The 21,931-nt window shown below is 38.0% G+C and overlaps 4 protein-coding genes across 5 annotated transcripts; 2 read left to right on the top strand and 2 right to left on the bottom strand.

Moving 5' to 3' along the window:
* Positions 1-932: 932 nt before the first annotated feature.
* LOC113749197 (F-box protein At1g47056-like) lies at positions 933-3,189 on the top strand. Its single transcript, XM_027292874.1, has one exon. It carries the CDS (start codon positions 1,120-1,122, stop codon positions 2,755-2,757), a length of 1,638 nt encoding a protein of 545 aa, XP_027148675.1. The 5' UTR covers positions 933-1,119; the 3' UTR covers positions 2,758-3,189.
* Positions 3,190-4,532: 1,343 nt separating this feature from the next.
* On the bottom strand, positions 4,533-8,889 carry LOC113749111 (mannose-P-dolichol utilization defect 1 protein homolog 2). The gene is made up of 8 exons (XM_027292772.1): positions 8,589-8,889; positions 7,529-7,682; positions 7,255-7,327; positions 7,082-7,148; positions 6,878-6,937; positions 5,714-5,774; positions 5,579-5,620; positions 4,533-4,983 (listed from the first exon to the last, which is right to left on the bottom strand). Exons 1-8 carry the CDS (start codon positions 8,742-8,744, stop codon positions 4,880-4,882), a joined length of 717 nt encoding a protein of 238 aa, XP_027148573.1. The 5' UTR covers positions 8,745-8,889; the 3' UTR covers positions 4,533-4,879.
* Positions 8,890-10,969: 2,080 nt separating this feature from the next.
* On the bottom strand, positions 10,970-12,818 carry LOC113749541 (vegetative cell wall protein gp1-like). 2 transcript variants are annotated; one of them, XM_027293315.1, is made up of 4 exons: positions 12,625-12,818; positions 12,469-12,537; positions 11,643-12,377; positions 10,970-11,530 (listed from the first exon to the last, which is right to left on the bottom strand). In XM_027293315.1, exons 2-4 carry the CDS (start codon positions 12,524-12,526, stop codon positions 11,412-11,414), a joined length of 912 nt encoding a protein of 303 aa, XP_027149116.1. In that variant the 5' UTR covers positions 12,527-12,537; positions 12,625-12,818; the 3' UTR covers positions 10,970-11,411. The 2 variants fall into 2 exon arrangements, with proteins under 2 accessions (XP_027149116.1, XP_027149114.1); XM_027293313.1 differs by having other exon boundaries at positions 10,970-11,545; positions 12,625-12,817.
* Positions 12,819-17,223: 4,405 nt separating this feature from the next.
* On the top strand, positions 17,224-19,764 carry LOC113748975 (protein RER1A-like). The gene is made up of 3 exons (XM_027292587.1): positions 17,224-17,737; positions 19,099-19,279; positions 19,406-19,764. The coding sequence occupies exons 1-3, from the start codon at positions 17,355-17,357 to the stop codon at positions 19,460-19,462; spliced, it is 621 nt and encodes a 206-aa protein (XP_027148388.1). The 5' UTR covers positions 17,224-17,354; the 3' UTR covers positions 19,463-19,764.
* Positions 19,765-21,931: the final 2,167 nt, after the last annotated feature.

Here is a 21,931-nt window from a genome sequence, read left to right as displayed (position 1 = left end):
CATTTTCTCTATTGATGATCAGAAAGAAAGTGTATGCCAGGGCATGAATAGTAGTAGTACAAATATTTGTAGTATTGGTCAAAATCACAATGAAGGAATGCTTCTCTCTATTGTTTCTTCACAAGTTATTCCCTGCTCTCTCTCTCTCTCTCTCTCTCTCTCTCTCTCTCTCTCTCTCTCATGAGTTATTCCCTTTACCATGCTCCTCACAATCAATTTAGGGGTCGTATGGTAGAGCAATTATCTAACTGTTTGAATTTTTTTTTTTTCAAAAGTTTTTTTGGCTGAAGTAATCATTTGGCTATTAAAAGCAAATTTAGAACAGTAATGACTGTCTATAATTAAGTAAACTGGTGTGTGTGTGTGTGAAATTCAAATTTGAACTAAGTATTACTTATTTATTGCAAATGAAGACTCATCGATCTTAAGTAACATTTTAAGAGTTAAACTTCTTACATTACTCAATAATATGTTTTATTAAACATAATTCACAGTCATTTTCCTCTAAAAAATTTTTTATATTTTTTTGAACATATTTATTAATTATATTTTTACTTTAGATAAATCAAATCATCATAATATATTTTTGTATAAAAATTTTAAAAAATAGCAATTCAATCGGACTCTAAATAACTCTGTGCGTAAAAGCACTTTGGGACTTCACTTTGGCCAACTCTGTGAAAGTGGTCTTTTCTCAAATTCATGAATATTTTCAAAATAAAACACTAACCTGACCACGTGGTTACTAAAATGTCAAAATTCCCTCTCCCTCCACTAGAAAATTCGTCAGACCGGCGTAACTGGATTTTTATTTTACCTACGGGTATGATTTCTCTTACACATTATTATTATTATTATTTTGTTCATAAGCCAATATAAAAATCCGGATTAAATAAAAGTTTCAAGTCCGTCCTCCCACAAACCAGAAAGCATTTATTATTATTAGCCTCTAAGCCCACCACCCAGCTCCAAACCCAGAATACCAACGTTTCTGGAAAAACCACCTGACCAGGGAAAGCAAGAAAAAAGGAAAAAGGCTCCAGCTTCGGATCCCATTTTCAGCTCTGACGGGGGTCCCAGCTCTCCTTCTCCTCCTCCTCCAGCTGCCGCCGTGGATTTATGGGCCAGTCAGCTTCTTCCATCGCCGGAGCTCAAGCCCTTCATCATCACCATCGGCCCAGCAAGCCCAGATCCACGGCTGCCGTGATCTCGACCGGCATGAAAATTCACAATTACATCGAAAATGACCCCGACGCGGACCCTGCTGACGTCTTCACCGGTGAAGGACTCGCCGATTATATTTCTAACCTCCCCGACGAGTGCCTGGCTTACATTTTCCAGTCCTTGAGCTCCGGCGACCGGAAACGCTGCTCATTAGTGTGCCGCCGGTGGTTGTTAGTTGAGGGACAGAGCCGTCACCGGTTGTCGCTAAACGCCCAAGCGGAGCTGTTAACGTTTGTACCCTCGATCTTCACGCGCTTCGATGCGGTGACGAAGCTCGCCCTCAAATGCGACCGCAGATCTGCTAGTATTGGTGATGACGCGCTGGTTTTGATCTCTCTCAAATGCAGGAAGCTCACGCGCTTGAAGCTACGGGCTTGCCGGGAACTCTCAGATGCCGGAATCGCCGAATTCACAAAAAATTGTAAGAATTTGAAGAAACTTTCCTGTGGGTCTTGTCATTTTGGTGCTAAAGGAATGAATGCTGTTTTAAATAATTGCGCTGGTCTCGAAGAATTGTCAGTAAAACGCCTACGTGGCATCACCGACGGGGCTGCCGCCGAGCCGATTGGTCCCGGGGTGGCCGCGGCCTCACTAAAGGTTATTTGTTTAAAAGAACTCTATAATGGGCAGTGTTTTGGGCCGATGATTATTGGGGCGAAGAATTTGAGGACCCTTAAACTGTTTAGATGCTCAGGTGATTGGGATAAGCTGCTGGAGGTTATAGCCGATCGAGTAGATGGGTTAGTCGAGGTGCATCTTGAGAGGCTTCAAGTGAGTGATGTGGGGTTGATGGCGATCTCAAATTGTTTGAATCTTGAAATATTGCATTTGGTTAAAACTCCCGAGTGTACTAATGAGGGTTTAAAGACTGTAGCTGAGCATTGTAAGCTTTTAAGGAAACTTCACATTGATGGATGGAAAACAAATAGGATAAGCGATGATGGATTGATTGCTGTGGCAAAGAACTGTCCAAATGTGCAAGAGTTGGTGCTGATTGGTGTCAATCCTACTCGAATGAGTTTAGAGAAATTGGCTACTGGTTGTCTGAATTTGGAGAGATTAGCCTTGTGTGGGAGTGAGACTGTTGGTGATGCTGAGCTTTCGTGCATTGCCCAGAAATGTATTGCGTTGAAGAAGCTTTGTATAAAGAGTTGTCCTGTGTCAGATCACGGTATGGAAGCGTTAGCAGGTGGATGTCCCAATTTGGTTAAGGTTAAGGTTAAGAAGTGTAGGGCTGTCACTTCTGAAGGTGCAGATTGGTTGAGGGCTAGTAGGGGATCACTAGCAGTTAATTTGGATGCCACTGAACCAGAAAACATGGATGCAAGTGCTAGTGATAGTGGGGCTCAGGAAGGTGGTGGTGCTGAGAATCATCAGGTGGGTGGCCAAGGTGGTCGAGCTAATATTGCTTCAAGCAGCACTGGGAGGTCAACATCTTTTAAGGCGAGATTGGGACTATTGACAGGGAGGAGATTAGTATCTTGCACTTTCAGAAGGTGGTCGAGCTTTGGTGGTAGTTCGCGAAATACTTAGAGAATGACTTAACCAGGCATTGGAGTGGGAAAAAAGGAACACTCTTGGCCTGTTTACATTGTTTTGTGCTGTATTTATTGGCTCCTTTGTCATTGGACTGCAGTTTCGTGTGTGGTTTTAATGCCTTTTGAGATTGTTAATCTCCTTATTGGGCCTTATGGGAGTCTTTAATGTTTTCCTTATGTTTATACCTTATTATACTTGTCAAGTATATCATTCCTAACGTTCCTGCCCTTTACTCCTTGTGGATGGTAGTTATAGTTAAACAGATTTGCATATTTTGGTTGTGATAGGTTTCTCAGTCAGTAATTCGTGAGTGCCATTATTGCGGATACCATATGATGTGCACTTTCTTGTGTATCGATCAAAGTTACGCAGGCCATTCATGCTGCATTATAGGTTATCATGTTCTAGGCGTTCCTTTTGTTTGCATCCAATATTCTTAAACTGGAAACTACCTAAATGAACAATTTTATTCCTCTATGTCGATTATATTCATTTCATTGATTTAACTAGTATGTGCTTATATGAGTTAACTTATCTGTTCGTTGAATAATTGTCGATTTTGATGTGGTTAGTCAGCAAGGTACTTAGTATTCTCTATTTTTGTGGTTAATGAAATCAAGAAAATTTATTTGTTTGTTGAGTTGCAGACCTGCAATAGCTATGTATGATGCATAACATATTCAATTTAAATGCTTTTAGTTTATAACTTTTTATCCTTGAGGTTTGCAATTTACTTTTTTGCTTGTGTGTATGACTAGATAGATACTGCTAGCCGTGTTGTTTAGGTGGAGACTGAATGTTCTGTTTTGTTGGTTGATGATCCAGCTTCATTGTTGAAATTTCCATATTCCTGATGAATGTCCTGCTAGGAATTGCCTTGTCTCACGTGCCTACTTATTTGTGAGGACATTCCTTAAATACCTTCATCCTCCTGGCAATGAAATTAGTTTTCTGTTTCAGCAATGAAATTACCTAAGCTGATAGGATGGAGATTGGCTAGCATATTTTTCTAGAAATTTTCATTTTGCAGCCGGAGATGAAGTGTTTTTAAGTGACTTTAATAGCTCCTGCTCCAGTTGAGAGTTAAGACCAATATTTTTTGGGTCTCCGTTGAGTGTTGCGCTAGTTCTCCTTAAGAATGGGTTGTTGAGTTGTTCGTATAAGTTGGAAGGTAAACAGAACTGTCTTCGACTTTCGTATAGGATGGACGTTTTTTAAGGCAATGGTGGCGTCGTCGATTCAAGGTACATTTGTCAGCCACTCCACCGACTCTTATGTGCAGGTATCTTGAGAATCGCAGGCTTCAAAAGGCTCAAGCTACTTCAAAAGAATACTTTCTTTACCTCTCATAGCATTTAGAATTGACCTTCAGTTAGGCTTATTCTTTTTAAAATTCCTCTCTATTTGCTCATCCTCAGAGCTTGGAAAAACAATTAAGAGTCTTTGGTCAGTGAATATTTGGACGACGCAGATTTATAATTTTATTAAAGAGTTTGCAAATCAAGAGAAATATGTAAAGGGATGTTGACAAGCACTGCTGGAATAATCTTATGAATGAAGTTTCTTCACACTTGATCGCTCGCTGCCCAACGGGGGCTTGAGAACTGAAATATAGCATTGAATTTGTCAAGCACGTCTTTCCTCTGCAGGGCTTAATTATCTTACTTACTTTTTTTTTTTTCCAATCTTTTGTTGGCATTCGGCAGTACTTACTAATAATGCGTCTAAACGTACTCAAGAGATGAAGTTAAGTGCATGCTCAGTATTTATTACCACTGGAAAGGGTTTCTATTTTTTTTATAACCATACATCCTATATCCAAGTTTTACGGTTGAACGTAGTTGTCTTTCGTGCAACTTTAGCAGGAAATTCTCAACACCGAACGTAGGTGTTTTGGATACAAAAACAAATATCAAATGGGTGGAAGAGCCATAAAAATCTGAATGTATCACGTCGTTGTCTGTGAAAGGAAACTTTCTTCTGAACCCACCACCAAATGGTAGCTAAGATACCCCAAGTCTCGAATTGATAAAAGAAAACATTATCGATTCTGTCAGTTGCTGAATAAATAATTAAAGGCAATAATGATGCTTGGAGTCCGGAAGAGCCAAATCTTCTAATCCGTTTTCTTCTCTTTCTTCGGCTGTGGCTTCTGATATATTATTATCTGACTCAGGATGGTACCATTTGTCACCACACCGATAGCAGAACCCAGAACAACTTCGAGAAATTAAGGAAATCACCACAAGTGAAACGAACGGTCAGTAAAAGCAAATTAAGAAGATGACAGGAGAGCAGAATGGTGTAATGAAAGCGGCAATAGTCAAGAGACACCAGTAATTCAAGCAGGCATATCAGAGTAAATAAAATCATGTTCAAATGAAGCACAAGAAGGTATCATTTCCATTGGCCAAATGATTAACTTGTGATGGAAAGGCTAAAGTAAATCCAGAATACAAGCGTGCTCATCAACTGCCATTGAACTCAATTTATTATGCAACGACAAAGTCGATAATTCCAAATGGACTTCAAAATTATCATCACTTCAACTGAGAGAAAATTATATCCCCTCTAGAAACCAAATACTACTATTTGCATATTAGTACTAATCATCTTTTATTGGTGGACGAGATCAAATTTCCATCCAAACACCAGTATGCAGTAGTTTAATAATCGTATCATACGTCAGGATGTAAAATAGACATATTGCTTGCAACAAGACAGACACACTGCACAGGAAGTTTGCATGCAAATGAAAATGACTCTCTCAATAGCAATTTAACAAACGGATCAGACAAATATGGACCAAGGATACCACTTGTTGGAGCTTTCTCCTGGAGGCTGGTAAAAACCCTAACTGCCAATATTGGAAAAGAAAAAAATAGTTAGGAACTCCATGCCGAAGATGAGGAAGTACACAACAGTATGATGGCAAACAACATAAGCTTACCCATGGAACCTGCGAAATTCATCAAAGAAGTCAAAAAGCTAAGTTCACCAGTACTGCCGTTCTGCAATAACAATCAACAATTAGTAACCTAAGAATACCTTCATGTAGAAATACTACTGAAATTACAAATGGTTGATAGACCTACTAGGACTAACAATAGCAAACTTAAGTGAAGAATTAGCGTCAGCCCCTTGTATAGAACTGTACCATAGACAAGAAGAACACCTAGCCAGCAAAAACAACAGCATACTATGACTAGCTCCATAAAATTATGGTACCTCGGTTGTTATGTTCTTGTTGGAGATGCCTTTAAAAATCTATATTTTTATCACAGATTCTCCTTACAACATATGCACCTCCATTTACACACAAAAAAAGATTAACTTCCAAGAATGATAGTTATGAGTTGCATTTACAATATAAATGGACATTGCATACAGAAACTTTGCACTAAAAACTACTTATTCACAATGTTTTTGCTCCTAGGAAAACTTGAGCTCCCCTTTTACTAAATGTTATTGTCCGCATGATATAGCGGAAATCATGTCCTGCCAGATTTAACAAGTAATCAAAATATCAATGAAACAGTAGGAGATCCCAAAGCCAGGAAAAGAATCTATTCATCCAAATGTGGTTTTGCATCAGAATAGTCATTTTAGAGTTCCTTGAATCAGGGAATTCATTTCTCAGAGATCTAACCATTTCAATGACCAAAATTGGGTGATTGTGCGGACATATCAATGAGCAGCATACAAACTACAACGAAGCCAAGGCACAGAGAAACCAATTCATGAAAAACTAAAGGTTGAGCAACATCACAAACAGCCATATTGGAATTTTGCTAATCTTTGTTGACATTTCAAGACTCCCAAATCATGGTGAGAAGACCGGGAGATAGAGAAACCTCCTGTCAACCATTCCCTATGAACCCTTCTCCCCACATTCAACATATAAAGACGCTGGAATCAACCAAAGACCCCTTCTCCAGACATGAGAAAATATAAGATTTAGACCAATAATAACATTCTAGTTTGCATCACAAACCCACTAATTGTATTGTTTTGCCCAAAAAAAAAAAAGGCACACAATCTCATTTCCAGATTAGAAATGGAAAATGAGACAACAGTGGAAGAGGAGTAAAGAAAGCAGAATTTGAGTTTTCACCTTAAAATTCTCAACTATCTGTGGGACCCTGGCAAAGAAGAAAATTGCATGCTGGGATGCCTGACACAAACAAATGCAAATACAAGCTTCAAAAAGGCATACAATTCCAAATTTAAACTTAGCAACTATAAGAGCATAAGAACAGTTAGCCGAGAGAAGAATAAGCCAAACTAATGGGATAAAACATTAAATCATTCTACTGACATATAATGCCTCGAAGAGAATGGGATCAACCCGACCAGCTAAAATAGTTGGTGCTATAGCACAATATCTGTGATGAACATAGTAAAGGAAGCAATATGTCATAAACAAGTCATCAATTAGTCTAAATTGCAATGGTAAAGGGAGCACTATTTTTTGAGAAACATGTAGGATACAGTAATGCCCTGATCCATGTCTTGGTTCCTAGAGGTTGAGAGAAGTAATAGATGATGGCAACCAATATTATAGCTGCAACAGGGAAAGTGAAAGGGTTAGAGCCACTTATCTCATCATTTAATAGCAAGCAAGCACCATGAAGATTAACTTCCATAAAGAAATATTGCATAGTGAGTTCTGTCTTAAAAAACAAATCCTGAAAAAACCAAATTTGACTTTCCAAAATTACCACGAGGGTTGTCAAAAAAAGATGTACAGCAACTGCATCTGTACCTTGTACTAAAAGAAATGCCAACTCTCCATAGGCTGAAAATGGAAGCCCTTTATGAAGACAGTATGCCAAGGCAATTGTATATCCAATTACTTCAAGTTCAAAGGCGACAATGCTTAGGCCTCTAATGCTTTGATGTTTCAATATTTTGAGTATCTACCATATGAAGAGGACAGCAACAAACCAACCATAAGGAGTTAGCAAAATTAAAGTGTACTTTAGAGGAAAAAAATGACTGCACAAAACTACTGAATGCAGATTCTAATGCAGAAGCACAAAGTTTACTCATATAAGTGTGGAAAACATTTCTTCGTTAAAATTAACAGCTACAAAAACCTCAACACTTCTTTTCATGCAAATATCGTATATCCTAAATATGTGGAGCTTTGTGAAAAATAGAGTTTTCTAAGCTTACATGTACTGCTCTATAGATATCAGTCACCAAATCCAGAAAAGACATGTAACTCAGAAAGACCCTGATAGAAAACAAGTTTACCCGTACAATAACTTTGTATTTAGGAAAACACAGTAGACCTGCAGCTCAACCAAAGGCAAAACTGTAACCAAAAACAAGTTTCAAAGATTCAACCGACAATGTAGCCGGGCCACTTTCAACCTGTAGTCTCCACCAAGAAATCACACATGTATACAGAAAAGCAAATTTGGCCTCATCTAAAGCATTATACAAGGCTTAATACACAAAATTCATACTTTTTGAATAAATGCTTTCTTCCTTTTTATCCCTTTTCTTTTTGGTGCGAGGGTTTTTTTTTGTTGTGGGGGGGGGGGGGGGGGTCGTGTAAGAAACGAAAGATAATGGGATAAAACATTGAAGCAGTAGGAGCTGATTCACAATGAATAAAGGCATTAAAGTTGGGACTGCAGGAGTCGTGTTAAACTAATTACAAATGATGAAACCATTAAAAACAACCAAACTTTGTAAGATTCCCAGCAGAACAAAATCCAAGAACAATCAGTAGAACGACAGGATCAAGAACGGTGATCTGATCAAGCAATTAAGAATTCAATAGGTGCAATTAAAGGGCTTGAAGACTAATTCACCTGAGGGAGTTTGACAGTGGTGGAGGCGGCTACGATGCAGTAGCCCAGAACCTTGGATATCAGCGGAAGCAAACAGTCCTTTTTTGGGATTTGACCATTGCTGAGGGAACTCAATGCACAGCTGAAGTCCAACCCAAGAAACTTCGGTTCAATCATCTTAATCGATAATGATTTCAAACAAAAACCTTAACTTTACCAACACGTATCCGCAATTCAATTTACAGTCCCCTGATTTATCAGGTTGATGAAGAAGTATTTGGTTCGCGGCTTCTATGTGCGGGAAGCTATTTTTTTCTTGCGCCCTTCTTTAGATATTTTAACTTATTAAGTGCACTTCGACAAGTTGTGATTTTCTCAAACAACCCCTTATTATGTCAATTGTCGCAGTTTGGCCCATAACGTTCCAAAGATGTTATGGACTTCGATGGTAGGAGGGCTTAGTTTGTCTCTTTCCTCCTTTGCTTTCAGTTATTGACTTGGGTTTCCATCAAATCATACTTGTAGGTCACACAACGAGTTACCAGTATGATTCAGTTAATGGAGTCTAATGATTTGGATTACGGTGTTCTAATAGATGACTTTTGATTTTTGTACAATAATTTAGACCTCATTGGGATTGCTATTTTCTGCTGTTTTTGTAAAAATAAAAATAAAAAATAGTGTAGTGATTTGATAATATATGTGAAATAAAAAAGTGACTGAAAAATGTAACAACGAAGAACGTAAATTTTTTTTTTTTTTTTGGAAAAATTGCAATCCAAATGAAGCATTACATGCTTGGAAGTATGTTGAATACCTAGGTCACTAAATATGTTTGGAAGTATGTTAAATACCTAGATCACTAAATAAGGCATTGTTGCTCATAGTCTTGCTAAATATGCTTGTAATATTTCAAATGCTTGTTTTTTGGGAGCTTCTCTTCTATCATTTGTTATTTCTTCACTTGATATGGGCTTGATTTCTTCTTAATAAAAATTCCTTTTTCTATCAAAAAAAATCAAGAAAGCATTATTAAGCAGCATTCCTCAATGGCCAACACATTACTTAAAGCCTCGTAAACACAAACCCTCCCTCAATCAAACATGAACCATAAAATTAGCAAAAACTCAACTAAATGCACTGAATATCTATCTCCCAGACATGAATCCTACATCCTCTTCTGCCAATGCAACCAAATCTTCGGTGAGAGTTCAATTTTTCTTTATTTTATATAGACATGAAAAATACTTAAAAAAACAGAACCCATATTATATCGGGGGTTTTGTGCTGCTCATCTTAGATGCCAAATTTCATTATATTTCAGGTTAAATTTTGTCAACAGTTTACAATTGCCCTGCCCTCCCATATCTGTGCACAATACGAAGATGTGAATGTTGCTCATGAAAGGAGGGAGTACTCACTTCGAATTATCTTCGAATGTAAAATCAAAAGTTTGTGTTTGGATTGCATTTTCCGTCATTTTTCATGGAAAAATTACTGTAGCGATTTGATATATGCGAGTGAAAAAGATAATAGTGAAATGTGATCACGGAAAACGACAATATTTTCCGACGGAAACAAGCAATCCAAGCAAGGTTAATCTTCCACTTTTAAAGTTTTTAGTTATAAGTTCTCAACTAATCAACCTAAAAGAATTCAGTTGTTTGCGTATCATAAAAGAAGTCGGTGTAAAATTCTCATATTAACATATTACACCCTAATAAAGTTAAATCGACATTCTTATTTGTCATTGTTCTTAATTGGTTTGTGATTTAGTAATTTTTTTAAACCCTCGAACAATTCAATTATAAGAGTTTATGTCCTAGTATTTTATTTAATTTACCGTATGAATTATTTGTCCAACAACTAGTGATCTTTGTTATAGAGAAAAGTACTTGTTATAATCATACTAGTAAATTACAACGTTTTTCCAATATTGGATGTGGGTTAGTTGATCATTTTTATTCTGCTGGAGTATGTACATATATATTCTTTTTCCTTCAGAATTTTTTTTTTTTGTGTGTAATCTATTAAGACTTGGACAGCTTGCGCTGTAGTTGGCAACATAATTTCGATGGATGGATTGGAGTCTACTGACAGACGGGGAATGATTCCTGGCAAATGCCAAAAAAGAAAAAGGGGGAAAGAAATGTAATATTATGGGTAACCTATTGTAGAATGGAAAATAATTGACCAGAAACGGTAATTAACTATTTGATATGGAAATATTTTACTTTTGGAGAGAATCAACTGCCCGAGTTTATTCACACTCTCAAGTCTCAATGTTGAAAGGATTAGTGAGAACTTTATTATATCGGTGACCAAAAAGTTCTGTAACACAATACAATACTACTGCAAGAGGAGATTCTAAATCTCGTATACTGACCGCAAAACTTCAGCGCTCAAACCTAAATTAGTATCAATTTCATCATGACTTGAAGTTGATCGTTCTCATAAGTCAAAGAAGAAAGGAATAAGCAAATTCTCAACACTAAAAATGAAAGCAACAAAATATTTTTATGAAGCTGATTACAACTAACTCGTTTGATCTCCTAATTGTTCATGATAAATTCATGAAAAAGAAGCAGATTAGGAAGATGTTTTCTCTTTGCCAATAAAACCAGCCCGCCAAACAATCTAAGCTAACAAAACCATTCTATTATTCTGATTTCGAGGAAGAATAAAGAGTGTACTTAAATATAGGAAAGAAGAAGAAGAAAGGCTTAATTAGTCGTCGCCATAACTGCAAATTACTCATGCACCGACTATATGAACATGAAGGGTCTATCCATTTGTCTTCTTGGATACCACATTTCTCAATCTCGTGAGGCTCTATTTGAGAAACTAATACGGTCGCGGGGGGTAAAATCCACCAGCTGGAGCTGGAGGTGGTGGATATGTTCCTGGCGGTGAAGAATTAGTCTGGGGATAGTACTGTGAAGATGGAGGCGGAGGAAAGGTTCCTGATGGAGGAATTACTGGTCACAGATCCGTAATTTCAATCAGACAGAAATCAATTAAAAAGTTCACTATGAAAGATTTTCAACATAATCAATAGACCAATATCACACATACCTGAGGGATAACCACTTGGGGCACCAGGAGGAGGATGCGGAGGATAACCTGTTGGTGGACAGGGCTGGGGAAGCCCAGCAGTTGACTGAGTGTAAGGTGTTGCTGGAGCTGGCTGCGGAGGATAAGTAGAAGATTGAGGTGATGGTGCTGGAGGATAGCCAGATGATTGGGGCGCCGGAGGATAGCTTGATGATTGAGGTGGAGTATAAGGAGCTGGCTGTGTTGGGGCTGAAGGATAGCTTGATGATTGGGGTGGAGTGTAAGGAGCCGGTGGTGTTGGCGCTGGAGGATAGCCAGATGATTGAGGCGGGGCGTAAGGGGCCGAAGGTGTTGGCGCTGGAGGATAGCCTGATGATTGAGGAGGTGGGGCGTAAGGGGCCGAAGTAGTTGGCGCTGGAGGATAGGTAGATGACTGAGGGGAAGGGTAAGCTGGTGACGGATTTGGATTTGGATTGGGATTTGGACCTGAATTTGGAGGGAATCCAGGGAAAGGGGACGGAGCTGCTGAAGTAGGAGGATGAGGATTTGCAGGAGGTGGATTTGGAGGGGCATTTATGCTTGGAGATGGTGCTCCTGGATAGGCGGCATTGGTGCCTGGGTAAGGATTAGCTGCTGCAGGAGGAGGTAAGCCGCCATCGTATGGCAAGAGAGTGGAAATCGTAGCGTTTGGTGTTGCATACATTTGCGCTGGTGGTGTATGCTTTGCTGCAGAATCTGGATTCTCGTTCACATTACCTGCAGCAATAGAAAGCAATCAATCTCCATTTCAGGCATGCTTTGATTCACAATGGTTAGAAATCTACAAGAACATTAGTACTAATCATACCAGTGGCCCCATAGGGCTGGGCTTGATTTCCGTGGAAAGGGAGGGGTGCTCCCACCATGATCGATGAAGCTGCAAATGGGATTTGTCAAACACTGAATTTTTTTTCTCTCATTTTATACATATGAAGTGCAGAAGGAAGCCGTGTAGGAAATTTACCTTACTCGGGAGTTGACTTGGAAAAACTGATCAAGACTGATTGTCACCGAACTCCCAATTGATCAAGAAAGAATTGGCAAAAATTAATGTAGAAGAAAAACTTTAAAGAGAATAATAGTCTTAAAGTAGTATAATATTATATACCAAGTCGTGCTATTTTAATCAGTCAACTCGGTTACATCCACTTTCACATTCGCAACTAGTTCGGCAGCATGTGAATGCATAGAAGACTTTTCTGAGCATTTGAAAAAAAAAATTTTAGTGCCAGAGAGGACGCCCCTTGATTCTGCCTTTGATGGCAATCCACTTGATCAAAGATGTGATGCCATTGATGGGTATTAATAGAATAGCGCTGAACGATGATGATCTGATAAAATGGAGTTGGTGCTGCCACGCCCAAGGCTTAGTTAGCACGTTAGTTTCTTCTGTCCAATATGCAAATTCAACATTTTAGAGTCAATGGCTCGTGCCTCCAAATGGAATCCCAAGCTTACCAAAACCTCATTCACTCTTCTTTCCAAGGCTCAGCCTAGTTATCCTTCCGACATTCTGTTCACTTTTTTTTTTTTTTTTTTTCGATACGATAGAATTCCTATAACCTAAGCTAACTAACCTATTCTAGGGGTAGGGGGAGAGAACTCGATGTGAGTAGAAACTCCATTGAAACTGATCAATGAAGATCGTCACATATTGTGACAAATTTTGTGGGAGGTAAGATTCGAACCCTTGACCTCCCGCACCACCAAACCTAAGAAGGCTTGGGATGGCGACATTCTGTTCACATGAAAATGGAAAAAGAGAGGAAAGAAGCAACATGCAGCTAGGGGTGACACCAAAAATGGAAAAACAAAGAAAACATGCAAAATAGGCTGAATAATTTGTTTCGTCACCTAAAGAGCTATTTTTCCATGCAACCATCGATTTCTCAAAGTTTGAGCAATTTTTACTTTTTTTATATATAATTATGAGCTGGTGAAATTTTGTGTTGGATGGTACTCCTTTCCAAAAAATTTATTGTGCTCGTGAAATCCCGCAATTCCGAATTCAGTTTAGAATTGAAATGAATTCGGTTAGCTCCAATACGAAATTGAAATAAGTTTGAGATTTTATAGGTCAAATAACTGAATTTACAAAAATTGGGCGCACTGAATTATCGATTTTGCACCGAATGCTCACTCCTACTGCACGCGCCATTATTAGGAAGTTCTAAAGGAAAAATAGCAGAAAGAAATATAGTAAAAGATTTAATAGAGCTGGAGGTCCATTCCAGGAGGATGAAAACGGTTGATTTACAAATTATAGAGGAAAACTAAGCTAGAAACAAATAACAAGAGGTTTAAAAAGTCGAATTCTTTCCAACTACTACTATATCTATATGTTAAAATATGTCCAAGTAGAAGAAATTCAAAAAGATTCTACAGAATTAGTCTTCCCCGCGTCAAGTTCATCTTGCGCACCAAATGGAGTCTACTTATATCCTTCATTTTCCCACCATGGCATCAAATCAAACTCCCTTTCGGTTAACTTTGACTAGATCCTCTCATATATCCGTCTTGTCTTGTGGTCTAAAAGCAAACTGATTCATATTTGTCGGTCCTCAAACTTTTCCAAGGCATCTAAACTTTAATAAAGCGTAAAGGATTAATCTTTACCACATTACGAGCGCAAATAATAAATGCTGCTTGAGCTCGATCTCATATCCAGATGTATACCTATATATATACAAACAGACACACATCTCTAATTAAGATGAAATATAAGCTTCTTTCTTCTCACCAAAAGCACAAAGTATTTCCTTTGTGCCAAAACAAACTCGGTTTTGCCATCACAAAATAATTTTGGGTGACAAAGTCTAGAGTTAACTGTAGTAAATTGGAGCCTTCACCAATAAGAATTGTACGAGATTGACGGAAACTTACAGCCTTTACCAATAATAAGAACTTGGTACCACGTTAATGATGCAGATAGAAGCGCTATCGGACCCTTAATCGAGTTTCAAAAAAATAAAAATTAAACTTGAGGTCATGGTTTAGAAATTCAAGCATCATAACCGCGTATAACATGAGCTTCGCTCAAGCCTAAGTAGTGAGCTTCAGCCTAATCACTCACTACTTAGCTCCAAATTAAAGAAAGTTCTGCCCGCTTCCTATCTTCTCTTTTGTCAATTTTCTCAAGTTCATGGTATCCTGGCCGGTGCTTTTAAGGTCATCTCCATCAAATACCATTTCATAGAAGCATCTCCCGCTTGCTGGGTGTTGCCATCTTTCAGGATGTATTTTGAGAGCTCCTGTGAATTGGTTGGATCTCCATCATGCAGTTTTTAGCCATGTGATCAAGAGCACCAACGTTAGAAAGCAGCCTTTTCCTTCATTCATTTGGCCTCTGCGCCTATACTGGGACCAAAGTTTTGCAACGCTCCGGCTGATATCAACATGGATATATCCGCCATAATCAATCAAAGCATTATGCATGCCGAAGTATGCTTTGTTCACAGGCCTCCTTATCTTCAAACTCAGTAAAAGCATGCCCCACAAGCTATCTAACAGTTCCAAAGCGCGAAAATATTGTATGCAGGTCTCCATCTTCAGTTATTGGATTCAGCTTGCAAACAAACGGCACATTATCCGGAGGTTTTACCTCAGCCTCAGGAATGTCCCCAACGCTTTCAAGCACAACCCATGTGAATCTTCTACATTGCAGGTAAATAGTAGGCTATTGAATTGAAGCTCGATCCCACGCCCATGTGTATCTATACATTCTCAGACATACAACTCTAATCTAAATTCCCCATACGTGTCTCCTCCTAATCACCAAAAACCCTTTGGGTGACACAAAAATTTTGCCATCGTCCACAGAAATAACTTAATAGCATATCCATAGTTAATTGTAGCAAATTGGAGCCAATAGACATATAAGAATTATACGAAATTAACAGTAAAATTTAGCAAAATCTCAGCCCACAGCCAAAATTAGAAACATTCCAAACTTGGCTAAAAGTAGAAATAGAATTCAAATCAAAAGCCAAGCTGCATCAGCTTAACCACAACTTAGCTAGATAAAATGATGATCCAGCTTTACTATCAAAACAAATATTCAAGTCCTTCTCCAAAAAAAGAATAAATATTCAAATCAAACATCAACAAGATTTTCAAACTCTTGAAGATTTTCACCATTAAAGAAAAACTCTTGAAAAATTCATAAATTTAATAAAATTACAGTGTTTAACTTGTCACACTCAAGTGGGTGAGGGGGAGGGGGGGATGAAGGATTATATTGGATGATAAGAGGGATGAATTGCAACCAAGACATCTAGTTCAAAACCTCTTATTTGCACACAAATTACTTTTTTAAAAAAATTTTTTTGTTGCACTTGCATTCGCATTCAAAATGCAAAACGGGCCTCTGAGTCCAATTGGGGAAATCCTGCTGGGCTTCTGCTTCGTGAAACGTTTAAACGAAGCCCTATAACATTTTATTGGTGATAATTATAGAAACCTCCCTTGAGATTTCTGACAATTACACTCACCTCTTTGGAGGTTTGGAAAATAGCACTAACATCTCCTGAATTTAAGATTTTGATAGCAACTTCAGCCCATGTTAGAAAAAGTATTATTTAAAAGGTCTTGGGAAGTGAGATAATAATTTTGTTCCATTTGCACCCTTTTTGTCTTTTGTGAGGTAGTATTAGTAAAAGAATAAAAAATATTAAGAAATGGAAACAATTAGTGAAACTCAGAAGATATATGTGCAAAGAGAACAAGGGCAGTAGTAAAATTTGAAAGAAACAACAAATATATATTCAGAAATATAAGGTTCTAAAACATATAAAAAGACTGTTGATTAAACAAGAAAATTCATCTTTGATCAATACAAGAGAGCTTCTTATTGTCATGTTTTGTAGTATATTGATCTCATATTATTTACCATATTTCATACACAATTATGTTCTCTCATGATTGACACAGCAATTTCATCATACTATAACTAACAGCACAATTTTGTGTATTAAGTTGAGATGATAAAAGATTGCTTACCTTGCCATAGATTTTTAAAGTGAAAAATTTCCAGATTTTGCCTTGATTTCTGCTTTCTTTCTCCTTTTGTTTCATGAATGCATAAGATAAAATAAGTTCAACCAAAACCACCAAAATTTTTTCTTTTATGAAACTTTATCTAGAGGTTTCTTTCTCCTACATTTTTTGCTTTTGCTTCTCTTCTATATAGAAAATATATGATTTGCATTGTCCTCTCAAGTGTTGTAAATCACAAAATGACACCATATTAGAACATCAAAATGGCACCATTTTGCAAGTGCACTTACAGTACCTAATAAAACAAAAAAATAACCGTTAATCTTGTTTAATCAGTTATCTTAGACTTGTTCATTGCCCTAATTTTTTTGTGTCAAATTTGTTTACTAACAACTTTAAACTCTTAGGGTATAGAAGTAAATTTATCTTATCTTATGTCAATTATAGGTCCCAAATTCATGTTAGGGGAGGTTAGTGCTATTTTCTAAACCTCAAGGGAGGTGAGTGCAACTGTCAGAAACCTTCTGCGTTTATCCTTTTTCATTAATCCAAAATCCAAATCAATTTCCTCCTCCGCTTCCCAAGTTCAACAGATCAGTTAAAACGTGACAAATTCCCTTCCAACAAAAATACTGGTAAATACAAATTAAAAACCGAAAAACCAGAGAAAAAAAAAAAAGTACTCCAGCAAGTTAGAACATGAATGTCGGTGGCGGAGGTACAGATGGAGCCGCCGGCGAATCATCTTCGGCAGCTTCATCGGCGATTTCGAAATGGGTTTTCTCGATGTCACGGGGTTACCAACATATGCTCGACAAATCGACGCCACAGGTGCTCAACCGGTGGATCTTCTTGGTGGTGATCGCTTTCATCTACACCGTACGCGTGTACTTCGTTGAAGGATTCTACATCATCACCTATGGGCTCGGAATCTACGTCTTGCAGCTGTTGATCGCCTTTCTTTCCCCTCAGGTGGACCCGGAGTTCCAAGAACTCACCGCCGACGATGGACCCTCTTTGCCCACTCGCGGCTCCGACGAGTTCCGCCCCTTTGTTCGCCGCCTCCCTGAATTCAAGTTTTGGTAGCGTCCTCATTTGCTCCTATTATACCTAAGATTTTTAATTATTGATTGAAAAGATCAATATTTGTTTTTTAAGGCCTCCGAGGATGTAGAAAAGTGGGACTTTGCGCTATCAATTTATTGCTTTTATGCAACATAATTAATGGGTTGAGAATATTGTGATTTTGATAGTTGCTGTTTGCTCCCAATTTATTGTCATGGTCACCTTTGCATAAATTTGGGTTAGGACAAATTGGGAAAAAGGGTTAAAAAAGGAACTGATTTTTAACTTTGAACAGAATTGTGGGCTTCAATGGCTGTACTGGTTCCAAGTTATGGTTGACTTTGTGTGGTTAGAAGATTTGGTGTTTGCAGGGGCCTAGTATTTCTCTATACTTCTATTTAAATATGACTATTCTCGTAATGTAGCATTGAAATATGACTATTCTCACCATCCCCATAGCTTATGAGACAGTCATATGCATATCATACTGCTATTTAAGTTTTGCAATTACAAATAAGATTCCCTGACAATTGGTAACCTGGAAGCCGACGTATTAATTTTTCCAGACACTGAATGCGTTTGCTGCCCTGGAGATATATCCAGCCAATATTGGGGTGATCATAATCATTAATATACAACTTTAGAGTTCATATTTTATGATGCTGTTTAGGATTTGAGAGAACTACATTTGAGTAATGGCCTTTAATAAAATTTTGTGAACTGTTGCCAATAGGAGAAGATTGAGTAATTTCCATGCTCCCTCCCTATACTTGAATGAGCATTATGCTTGTTCAGCTATTGTTTAAATTTACTTCTTTTTAAAAGGGCGGGGACTTTTAGATAATGTTGTTGGACACACTGATATTGAATTCCTGGCATGGAGTTGTCTAATGAGTCACGAGTCCATCCAAATCACTTTCCTGGATGTAAAATATTATTATCTGTAGAAAAGCCATCTTTTGTACTTCTGAGTAGTGAAATGGATAGGATGTTAATGTTGAAATCAATGTCTGATTGTCTGAATCAGCTACTAGCATGTTCGACTCAGAGACCTTAAGTAATCAGCTATGGTCACACATGATTGTATTCTGGCAAAATATTGCTGAGCTATATGGTCGCTACGTTTATTGAGGCTTTGATTTCCTGTCTATATGATTTCCTCAGTTTTAACTGTGTATTTGTCCAACAATATTTCCTCTTTTGCAACTTGTCATTTTACACAGTCTTAGTTTCTCTCCTCTTTAATCATGATTTACTGTCATTCATCTTACCTTGACAGACTTCACCTGATGCTTTATCTTATGAGTTCCGAATACCATTATGCAGTATCTGTTACTGGAAAATGGAAGGATTAATCTTCTTTACTTCTTAATGACAGGTATTCACTCACAAAAGCCTTCTGTGTTGCATTTGTGCTGACTTTTTTCAGTGCGTTTGATGTACCTGTGTTCTGGCCAATTTTGTTATTCTATTGGTTGGTTCTATTCATTTCAACGATGAAGAGGCAGATAATGCACATGATCAAATATAGATATGTGCCCTTCACCTTTGGTAAACAGGTAGATACTCAACCATTTAGTTATTAGATATTAATTGGTCATTTTTAGTATTTTGTTTCTGTTATCCTGTCAGATTTTATTTTGGCATTTGTAAAGTAGTTGAAACATTTCACCCTTTTGACTCAGCGTTACACCGGGAAGAAAGTAGTTCCCTCTGATGACGCTAGCATTTCCAGGCCTTGATGGTTCAGGTAAAGATGGAAGACTTTTACCTATATTTTAGGTTGTTTAGGCGGCTATAATCTTCAGCAAGGGAATTTCATAGTTATTCCCGAAGAATTCTCCAAGTATCTTATTTTTGCAGTGAAGGATAATTTAGTTTTCTGGTGCCTCTATGCTCATATAGAACACCTTTTTACTTCTAACTGATATGACACTTATTCCATTACATGTCAATGTAAATGCAGAACGATTAAATCCTAAAATGTATTGTACTATTCACAGATATTTTAGTATCTAGCTTTCCTTGCTCTCCTATTTTACAATGTTTTGTTGTATTTCTCATGTCATTTGACCTGAGTAAGATCACCTCTTCAAAGGCGCTGATCCTTTCTTTGACTGGCAGATTTGTATCCCATGCTTTTGGTAGATATCTTGCTCTCATGTTGCAATTCCTTATTTTTATTTTTTATATGATTGAGCCCCCGAAAAGTCGATAGATGATTGCCTTGGAATTTAAGTTGGCAGTCGTGCAATGCTTCTGGATTAAGAGTTTTGATTGGGATGAATCCATTTTTCTATGGGGTTTGTCCTGAGGTGACAAGTTCTTCTCACATTTTAGTGAGTGTGATCTTAGTTAGTATAGCGTGTTGATTGTTATATGAAGTTGATCAGGAAAGATGAACATGATTAAAGGTAAGCCCAAGCGATTTATTTTTAATCACGAAACTTCACCAGTAGGAACTGTACTTGAAACCTCTATCCTAAAAGATAAGGGAAGGTAGGACAAGTGATTATTGAGGGGGCTGGAAGGCCCATGCCATTGATGTCTTGTTGGAAAGTGTTAATATACCCTGTTGGCCTACAATCTGGAGATGTCAAGTCTTGGTACCTGCTTCCGTGGGGTTGTATTATCTGCCCCTTGCTTTCAAGATGCCACGGTACATATTATGCCTTTTATCTCCATTGTCATTGAGTAGGGAGCACGATTCTTTGTAATTGAAGTTTACCGTTGTCTCCAGTTTTGTGAAGGTTGAGCTTGTTGAGAGCGCTGACATCTATTTTCAAATGAAAGAAGGTTTCAAGAGAGAGAAAAGGCTCTTGGGTTAGTTAACGTGGAAGCACAAATTCTGCACTGTGATCCTACATATTTTAACTTGGGATGGGATCGGGATTGGAATTAGGATGGAAATTTTGGTGTTAAAAGTATTTTGCGACCCTTTTTTGGTGGAGATGATAGAGTTTTAAATAAATTTTCTCTGCGTAGTCCACCTGTCCGTGAAATGAAACTTCTGATGCATTTTTCCTTCATTTTTCTTCTTTGGTTTTCATTTGACCCAAGCTGAGGCATTGGAGGATTGGTCTGGTAGACGCATTGTTACAAGTCAAGCAAGATCATCGGTGGACTAAAGTGTCTGATGCTTTTAAGTGTCGATTCCGAACTTGCATGAGACCTCCATTCTATAATTGAAGCCGGTAGGAAAAGTATGGTTTGTTTCCGATGGTCAAAAAAGTCGACCTCAACAAAACTAGGATGGATGCGGAGGACCCTGATTTATCAGTCTTGTGCAAATGAAACCATATATCTGCCAGGACTTGTAACTTTCTAAGCTTGCTGATTATAGTTCTCAAATGATGCAGCTTGTGGTTGCAGCGTCCTCTAGTGATTGATGCTATTCACCCTGATAGATGCATATTCATATCTGATAGATGCATAATATACATATTCCCATTTCTTCACCGTGGCTTCCTCATTTTCTTGAGGTTAAGAAATATTGGAGTCGCTCTTTCCTATAATAATTTTCTGCTCATCCATTCGGTGGCCAATGCAAGGGAGCCAGAGGGACACGAAATATAGCCCAATAAAACAAATAGCACGCCAGCAAAATGGATTTTGCAAGCTAAGATCAACATCATGGAAACGGTATACAGTGAAGAAAAAATAGGTGTGTCCGGTTGTAAGAGGTAAGACAAAGTTCCAAATCAATCTTGATGATGGACTTGGGACAAGATTTAGTGCACGGCGTGGGGTGATATGACCACTCAACCTTGCAGGACCACCTGCAACTACAAGCAATTTGTCCTCGAGGAGGCCTCCTCAAGATTAGGATCCAGTCTCTTGAATGTCATTAGGCAACTTCTGTGATCTCTAAATGAGGATACCATATGCCCTCATCTTTTGGTTAGAAATTTCTTAAATTACTAGACATGTTTGTGACCTTAACGGACTGTAGTATTCAATTCTGCAGACACTGAATTTGGAGTTGCTCTTTCAGCAGTTAAATTGGTTGGATTATTTGAATTAGTCTGGGGTTCTTGAGGAGGACCTAACTATGGCACACAATCACTCAAATCTCCCTACGACTGCGATGTGCCGAAAGGTAAACGAACCAACTTGGCATAAGCTTCTAATTGTCAACATCTTGTAGCTTCAAACAAGTGAATGAATAAAACTAAGGCCCTGTTTGATAATTCAAATACAGCACTTAAATT

The sequence above is a fragment of the Coffea eugenioides genome, chromosome 10 (assembly GCF_003713205.1).
Source record: "Coffea eugenioides isolate CCC68of chromosome 10, Ceug_1.0, whole genome shotgun sequence".
NCBI lineage: Eukaryota > Viridiplantae > Streptophyta > Magnoliopsida > Gentianales > Rubiaceae > Coffea > Coffea eugenioides.
This window is presented reverse-complemented; position numbering and strand designations above follow the sequence as displayed.

Excerpts from the sequence above, each read along its gene's own strand:
- LOC113749541 (XM_027293313.1), bottom strand. The coding sequence starts at position 12,526 with ATGGTGGGAGCACCCCTCCCTTTCCACGGAAATCAAGCCCAGCCCTAT. Across the intron at positions 12,378-12,468 it reads CCAGCCCTATGGGGCCACTG|GTAATGTGAACGAGAATCCA; the intron begins GTATGATTAGTA and ends CTATTGCTGCAG. Across the intron at positions 11,546-11,642 it reads CCCAAGTGGTTATCCCTCAG|TAATTCCTCCATCAGGAACC; the intron begins GTATGTGTGATA and ends ATCTGTGACCAG.
- LOC113749197 (XM_027292874.1), top strand. The coding sequence starts at position 1,120 with ATGGGCCAGTCAGCTTCTTCCATCGCCGGAGCTCAAGCCCTTCATCAT.
- LOC113749111 (XM_027292772.1), bottom strand. The coding sequence starts at position 8,744 with ATGATTGAACCGAAGTTTCTTGGGTTGGACTTCAGCTGTGCATTGAGT. Across the intron at positions 7,149-7,254 it reads ACATGGATCAGGGCATTACT|ATATTGTGCTATAGCACCAA; the intron begins GTATCCTACATG and ends TGTTCATCACAG. Across the intron at positions 5,621-5,713 it reads GAATTTCGCAGGTTCCATGG|TTAGGGTTTTTACCAGCCTC; the intron begins GTAAGCTTATGT and ends CAATATTGGCAG.
- LOC113748975 (XM_027292587.1), top strand. The coding sequence starts at position 17,355 with ATGAATGTCGGTGGCGGAGGTACAGATGGAGCCGCCGGCGAATCATCT. Across the intron at positions 17,738-19,098 it reads CTCCCTGAATTCAAGTTTTG|GTATTCACTCACAAAAGCCT; the intron begins GTAGCGTCCTCA and ends TCTTAATGACAG. Across the intron at positions 19,280-19,405 it reads CCTTCACCTTTGGTAAACAG|CGTTACACCGGGAAGAAAGT; the intron begins GTAGATACTCAA and ends CTTTTGACTCAG.